Raw genomic sequence first — 8,669 nt, forward strand, 5'->3', positions numbered from 1 at the left:
AATTGCTGACCAGCTTTTTTGCATGTCTCCACTGGAATTTTTTGCACAGTTATTTACTTTCCTGACTTGTGAGCAGCCACAATGCCATGACTGTCCACAAACCAACAGCAGAGAGCTTCTGTTTTTCACCTGTTGAGTTGATTAAGGCCCCGATCACACCGAACGCGTCTTTTAGTTCTAAAAACGCGAGGCGCACAGCACTGCCTTTTTTGGTGACTTTTAATAAAAGAGCAGTGTGCTGCGTTTTTTTTATGTTGCTAAGCAACGACCAAAACAGCTGTCCTGTCAGTCAAATCAAAGGATTATAGCGCGAGCGCTCTAAAATCTTAGTTTTTTGCTGTTAAGTAAATTGTCATATTAGCAGAAACCTAAATAATACAGCTCCGGGTTACCCATGATAGACACCAAAGGTTTCTCCTCTATTTCTTGCAGTCTCCCGACTTTTTAAGCAACGGTGAACTTTCGTCACCACAACAGAAGGCCCGCCTCTCCATTCATTCGATTGGACAATGGAAAAGAACGCGAATGACGTTGGGCATTTTTCCGCTCAGAGTTGATTTTTTTTTCAACTTCAGGCGCTCAGAGTGCTCCTGCAAAAACGCGAGGCGCAGCAGGCGGCGAAAACGCGAGGCGCCCGGGGCGCATAAGCAGCGCTCAGAACGCTCACTGCGAACAGAAAACCATTCAAAAGAGGCACCTCCAACTGCAAAAACGCGTTCGGTGTGATCGGGGCCTAAAACAGCTGTTCCCAATGAATCTGGGTAATTAGGATGCTTTAGAACAGCTTGGACTATTTGGGATGGTATAGAACTTTGGATTTTTCCATAGACTGTGACCGTTTGCAAAGGGTATGAATAATTTTGGACATGACACTTTTTTGTTCAAATGTAAATAAAAGCTGAGAAATATTTTTTCCACAATAATGCCACTTCTACATCGTCTTATTATCTTTTGGGAGAAGCCTGTGTCATTTCCGGCCAAAAAAAACTTGCTCGTTGAATAAAAGTAACTTTAAGTCATTTAAGTATAAATTTGCCAAGGGTATGAATAATTTTGGGCTTGACTGTATATATTACAATATGTAAAAATCCAGAATCTGAAAAAAATCTAAATACTCAGAAAAGCTGTCCAAATGTAGTTCTTAGCAAATCATATTACTAATCAAAAATTAAGTTTGATATATTTACAGTATGACATTTACAATATGTCTTCATGGAACCTGGTCTTTACTTAATATCCTAATGATTTTTGGCGTAAAAGAAAAATCAATCATTTTGACCCATACAGTGTCACATATACTTTGAAGTGAACATTAAGGAGAGTTCAATATTTATTGTTTTTGAAAGAAGTGTCTTCTGCTTTCCAACACTGCATGTATTTGATCAAAAATTTGGTAAAAATGGTAATACTGTAAAAAAATTATTTGATTATATTTTAAAATGTAATTCATTCCTTTGATGCAAAGCTGAATTTTTAACAGCCATTACTCCAGTCTTAAGTGTCACATGATTCCTTCAGAAATCATTTTAGTATGCTGATTTGCAGCTTAAGAAAAATTTATTATAATTATCCATTTGAAAACTTGAAAGCTTAATTTTAGGTGGAAGCTATAATTTCATATTCTTTGATGAATAGAAAAGTCAAGTACAGCATTCATTTAAAATAGAATACATTACATTTGATTTTTTTAACATTATAAATACCTTTGCAGTCACTTTTGATTACTTTAATGGGTCCTTGCAAAATAAAAGTATTAGTATTTTATTGATTGATTGATTGATTTATTAATGTACACTGCCGTTCAAAAGTTTGAGATCAGTAAGATTTGTAAAGTTTTTTTAAAGAAGTCTTTTCTGCTCATCAGGGCTCCATTTATTTGATTAAAATATAGAAAAAACTGTAATATTGTGAAATATTATTGCAATTTAAAATAGTTATTTTGTATTTGAATATACTTTAAAATAGAAATTATTCCTGTGATGCAAAGTTCCAAAATAATATTAAGCAGCATAACTGAAGACACTGAAGACTAGAATAATGGCAGATGAAAATTCAGCTCTGCATCACAAAAATAAATTATATTTTAAAGTATATTAAAATAGAAAATTGCTATGATATTTCATAATATTTCATCTTTCTGTATTTTCAGTCAAATAAACAGAACTTTGATGAGCATAAGAGACTTCTTAAAAACCATTAAAAATCATATTGATCCCAAACTTTTGAACGGCAGTGTATTTATTTATTATTATTACAAATCTCACAGCCTCCCAAACTTTTGAACAGTCATGTACATTTTTTAACTGATTTACGGTACTTAAACACAGTTTAAAATGATTCTTGGAAACTTAGCAGCTCTAATATCTGTGTTGCATCAGAAGTGTCATTTGGAGACTCAACATCTCTTAATAGTCTCATACTCGCAAGTCATGAGAGAAAGAAGGAACACAATGGGAAACAGTTCACTCTAAAATGAAAGTTCTGTCATTAATTACTCACATGTCGTTCCAAACCCGTAAAACATTCGTTCATCTTCAGAACACAAATTAAGATATTTTTGATGAAGTCTGAGAGCTTTCTGACCCTGCATAGACAGCAACGGCACTACAATGTTCAAGGACCAGAAAGGTAGTATTGTTACAATAGTCTGTATTTTAATAATGACTTTACTACCTTTCTGGGTCTTGAACGTGTCAGTTGTGTTGCTGTCTATGCAGGGTCAAAAAGCTCTAAATATTAAAAAATATCTTAATGTGTGTTTCAAAGATGAACGAAGGTCTTACAAGTTTGAAACAACATGAAGATGAGTAATTAATGACAGAATTTAAATTTTGGGGTGAACTGTCCCATTAAACCATAATATTGATATTAAACCCACAATAAAATAAGTGTGTAGTAGTCTATTCCACAACATTAAACTGTAAAAATAAGCATTTCAGTGAGTAAACGTAAGCTCCTGGATGACATAATTCAAATATCCGGTGTTAGAAAATGAACTTCTAACAGCCAAAGCCTTAAAGTTTGCATTAAATAAACAGATTTGTTTGTGTTAAGGCGGAGAAAACATCTTGTTTTGTCTGTTTGATCAGGTTCAAAGCACAAAACGATGCTGGAGGCACGAAATGGAGCTGGTCCCATTAAAGCGTACCCCAGACCCGGGTCCAAACTCAAAGTTCAGGCCACGCAACTTAGCAAAGGCTCAGGCTTACAGAACAAGACGTTTCATTGTGAAATCTGCGATGTCCACGTCAACTCAGAAATCCAGCTTAAACAGGTATTCAGTTCAGGTTGCATTTGCTGTGATCATTATTTATGCAGTTGACAACAAAACATAACACGTAACACTGATGAATAATGAAAGCATTTGAAATAGTAATGCGATTCTGCGGCTTGATCTTAGCAGATTTGCATGTTGTACTTCCTATTATGTAGCTCAGGCTTTGATAGTTTACTTTCGAGTGGTAATGAATTGTGTTTTGTTCACAGCATATCTCCAGTAGGCGGCACAAGGACAAAGTGGCAGGCAAACCCACCAAACCCAAATACAGCCCTTACAACAAGCAGCAGCGGAGCTCCAGCTCTCTGGCAGTAATGCATTATTTATGCTCTTTATAATCAAGCGCTTTCATCAAGTGTTACTCGCATCTCAAGTGTCAGTGCTGTGAGGAGTTTGTTGCATGTTCTGGGCTGACAAAAGCCTCTTTGGGATGCTAATGCTTCACAAGGGCTTAATGCTCGCTTGTCATTTTTCAAATTATATGCAAAATATGTTTGAAACAACTTACCATTTATAAAACAGTTGGCCCTTCGCTAAACTCCGCCTACCTTGGTTAAAGTCTGGCTTGATAGCTCAGACAAGCTTAAAAATTTCACATAGGAACGTTCCCTGTTTTCTGTTTACCATATTTGTGAATTATTTATATAAATCCTATTTGAAACTGTCCAAACTTATTATGATTATGATTAACAGGAAAGTATTAAAATATATATTTTTTATTATTATTCTACCAATACTAAAATGCAATTTATTAAAATAATAGTAATAATGTTATTAATAATTTAAATGTTTGTATTTTTACAATTATTATTATAAGTTATTATATTATTATCAGTAAACTATTAAAATAGGTATAAATAATTAAGAATGTAATAATTACAGCAACAATAATAAAATAATTGTATAAGTGTTCAACTATAATAATAAAGTATTTATAATTATATAATAGGTCAAAATATTAATAATTATAACAATTACAGCAACAATATTATTACATTAAAACATTTTTGTAAAGTGTTAAACAGTATTACTAATATTTATTATTTTTTTATTGTTATTTTCACAAATATATAATACACATTGTAAAATAGAATCACTCAGTCTCAGTATTTATTTACATCTCGGGCTTTTGTGGTTTATTATTATTATTATTATTAATTATATAAAATTTAAAATAAAAATAATTGTATTTATAGTTAATTATAAAATTTAGAATTATATTTGTATAATAACAATAATAATAGTAATAATAATAATTAGTATTATTATTTTATATGATCAGTAAACTATTAAAATAGGTATAAATACAATTTTCTTTTAGTAATTACAGCAACTGTAATAAAAATAATTATTATTTGTAAAGTGTTAAATATAATAATCATATTATTGTTGTTGTTATTATTTTCACAAATATAATATATATTGTAAAATAGAATCAAAGTCTCAAAAAGAGTCTCAGTATTTAATTACATCTCAGGCTTTTGTGATTTATTAGTATTATTAGTATTAATTATATATAATTTAAAACAACAGTTAATTATAGTTAAATAGTTAATTATAATATTTAGAAAGATATTATTATTATTTTCATATTATTATCAGTAAACTAAAATTAAAATGGGTATAAATAACAGTAATAAAATATTATTTGTAAAGTGCTAAATGTATGTATGTATTATTATTATTATTATTATTACTGTTGTTGTTAGTACAGTAATAAATGATTTAAAAATAATTATATTTATAGTTAATTACATATTTATAATTATATTCTTATTAGTAAACTATTAAAATAGGTGTAAATTATTATAATAATTATAATTGTATTTATTATTAATTGTATTATTATTTGTAAAGTGTTAAACTAAAATAGTAATACTCATAGAAATACTACTACTATTAATAGTAATTTACTATTTAGTAAATAATAATTATTATTATTTTGCTACAATTGAAACAATTTACTATACAATTTATTATCTTATATTATTATCAGTAAGTATAAATAATATTTATTATAATAATTACAGCTACAATCTTAAATCAATTATTATTTATAAAGTGTTAAAATATAGTATTATTAATTATTATTATTTTAATTATTGTTGTTATCAGTATAGTAATAAAATATTTTTTAATAACTATAGTTAAAATTATATTATTAGTAAACTATTAAAATAGGTATAACTAATAATAATAATAATTACAGCAACAATACTGCCCTCCAAAGGCAAAGCACAGTAACTACACATCTGGTCAAAATTGAGTTAAGGCTTAAAATGCACTTTGTGACAACTGTTTTGTCTTGTGGCAAAGTCTCCTGGTTTAATGTTGTCCCGTTTCAGGGAAACGTTCAGAGAAACGAGAGTGTCAACATGTTTGACTAGCTGTTGTAAAAACTTTAAAGGCATTTTTCTCAGTTTCAGTGTTCGCGTAGTTACTGCACTTTGCCTTTGGAGGGCAGAATATTAAAATACTTATTATTTGTAAAGTGTTAAACTATGATCATAATTTTTATTATGGTACTAAAATATTGAAAATAAATCATAATATTTATAACTATATTGGTATCATCAGTAAACTATTAAGATAATTATAATAATCACAGTGACAATAATAAAATAATTATTATTTGTAAAGCAATCAGCTATTGTTATTATTAATATTAATTTCACAAATATATAATACATATTAAAAAATACAATCACTCAGGCTTTAGTGGTTTATACTCAGACTAGGCCATAAAATCAATTTCCTTTCAATTAATTGCTCAGCCCTAATTTCATTATTGACATAGACACTGCACTTCCTCCTCCTCCAAAGTGATTCAGTGATTTTTCTTTTTTTCCTCCAGGCCAAACTCGCCCTGCAGAACGACTTGGTAAAGCCCATTTCACCAGCTTTCCTCCCCACACCCTTCTCCCCCACCACAGTCCCGTCCATCTCCCTCCACCCCCGTCCCAACGCCTCCATCTTTCAGACGGCTTCACTCGGGCCCTCCTTCCTCCGCGCCGCTCCGGGACCGATCCGACCCACCGCGGGCTCCATCTTATTCGCGCCTTACTGAGCGAGCGGATGTTTCTCGAACTGTGCCAGATCTTGAAACAACGGTGTATTTATTAAAACGTTGTCCTCAACCGTCCTCACCGTCACCAAACCCAGGAAGGATGTCGTCTTTGTGAGGGCTTTTGCATTTGAAATAAACAAGAACAAAGTGTTGAACTGCTTCCTGAAAGACTTGAATTATCATGGTCTTCCTTTTCAACTCAACTCAACCAACCAACTCCAGACAAGCAGAGGTCTCGAGGCGCTGTGGAAACGATCCCAAATGTTACCGTAGGACAGTACGTGTTCAGTCAACGGCTTGATGTTGTCAGGGAGCCTGTGATGCAGTTTGGTCTTGTATCGTGTAGTCAATAAGCTCAATCACCCGTACTTCAGTGCCGCCCACTCTTTCCCTTTTAACAGGAACCACAGCATTTCTCTTCTCCACACGTGTTCATATAAGTAGATTCAACCTGTTTTGATCACGAGGCAAGCTCTCTTTTTGTGTACTAGGAAAAGCGTGGGCCTTTCATCTCTCTGTGATATCCCTATTTGTCACGAGACTGTGTTTATTTGCAGCTCTCTGATGATGCAATAATGTATAGATCGTTAAATATTGATATTCTCCATAGTGTATTTAATGTTTACCTACCAGGTTGCAATACTAGTTGTATTTTCTGAGCTGAAGGAGGCACTAGGTACGATATTTGGTACATTATTTTTAGAGATCGAGAGAGAAGAGTTATTTGGCTGTGGAGTTTCATCATCCATAGTGTCAATGTATGTATGTTTGAGAGTCTGTACATAAAGATACTACATTTTCAATAAAATAATATATTTAAATGATTTCCTCATGCATTTATACTGTATATTGATTTACAGGTCATTATTAGATGTTTAATGAAGTGAATCAGTATCATATTTATTTTCAGATACTTTTTTAATTATGTCCTTTAATTATGTTGTACATTTTTCTTTGCGTTCATTCATTTGTGCAGGAGGATTGTTTGATAAATTTTATTAAAACCAGTTGAGTGTTGAATGAATGACTCATTTGAATCTTGTTTCCTAGTATAAATATCATCATCATATCTCATTTCTCTGTTTGAAAAATACAAATAATGGATCTACAAATGATGTAGTCTACTTGATTCACCACGTTCTTCATTTCTTAAAAAGTTATACTGTAACATCCATTCATTTATTTTTTATTTATTTTTTGTTTGTTTGTCATCTGTCAATGTGGGTCTTTCATATTTTGGGCTTTAAAAGTCTGATACCTCTAGTGGATATATTGTGTTTTTTATTAATAATTTATAAACTTGTTGATTGCAAATTATTTTATTATCACAATTTCAGTGCAAAGATTAGTAGAAATATTATTAAATAATTTATTAATTATTATTAAATATATTTTAATATTATTTTTATTTATATTAAATCACATTATTATTTTAATTTCATTTAATTAATTTTATAATTGTATTATTATTTATATTTTATTTTCAGTATTATTAAGAGTTTATTTTGAACATTTTTTACTTTTTGATCTTACCTTCACAACATAAAATTCACAAATATAGAACTAAATACTCAAGGAAATAATAAATAAATAAAACATATTAATGATACAACAATAATTAAAGAACAACAATAACAATTGCTCCCAGTGACCTAGAATTAGTATAATCTTAAATATTATATTTTTAGATACTATTAAATATTATATTATTGAATATATTTAAATATTAAATATTATTTTTATTCATATCAAATCATATTATTATTTGAATTTCATTTAATTTAGAATTATATTATTATTTATATTTTATTTTCAGCATTTTTAAGAGTTTATTTTAATTTTTATTTTTTTTGTTTGTTGAACTTTTTGTACTTACCCACACAACATAAAATTCACAAATATAGAAATAAATACTGAAGTAAATAATAAATAAATAAATACATAATAAAAACAACAATTAAAAATTAAATAACAATATAAGAAAACAAACAACCAAAAATGGCAGAAAATGGCAGCACAACAATTCAAAGACTTTTGCACCCCAGTGTACATATGTGACCCTGGACCACAAAACCACTCATAAGGGTCAATTTATTGTAAATTTGAGATTTATACATCACATGAAAGCTAAATAAATAAGCTTTGCATCCATTGATGTATCCACTGATGTATGGTTTGTTAGGATAACAATATTTGGTTGAGATACAACTATTTGAAAATCTGAAATCTGAGAATGCAAAAAAAAAAATCTAATTAGAGAAAATTGCCTTTAAAGTTGTTCAAATTAAGTTTTTAGCAATGCATATTACTAATCAAAAATTTAAT

The 8,669-nt window shown here is 30.0% G+C and overlaps 1 protein-coding gene across 4 annotated transcripts in view; it reads left to right on the top strand.

Moving 5' to 3' along the window:
- znf385b (zinc finger protein 385B) overlaps window positions 1-7,351 on the top strand; it is a 207,142-nt gene extending 199,791 nt beyond the window's left edge. For all 4 annotated transcript variants that reach the window (XM_073846163.1, XM_073846162.1, XM_073846165.1 and 1 more), the window contains 3 exons: window positions 3,090-3,274; window positions 3,487-3,588; window positions 6,132-7,351. In XM_073846163.1, coding sequence (XP_073702264.1) covers window positions 3,090-3,274; window positions 3,487-3,588; window positions 6,132-6,344 — 500 coding nt within the window. In that variant the 3' untranslated portion in view covers window positions 6,345-7,351. The remainder of the gene's footprint in view (window positions 1-3,089; window positions 3,275-3,486; window positions 3,589-6,131) is intronic.
- Window positions 7,352-8,669: the final 1,318 nt, after the last annotated feature.

The sequence above is a fragment of the Garra rufa genome, chromosome 8, assembly GCF_049309525.1.
Source record: "Garra rufa chromosome 8, GarRuf1.0, whole genome shotgun sequence".
NCBI lineage: Eukaryota > Metazoa > Chordata > Actinopteri > Cypriniformes > Cyprinidae > Garra > Garra rufa.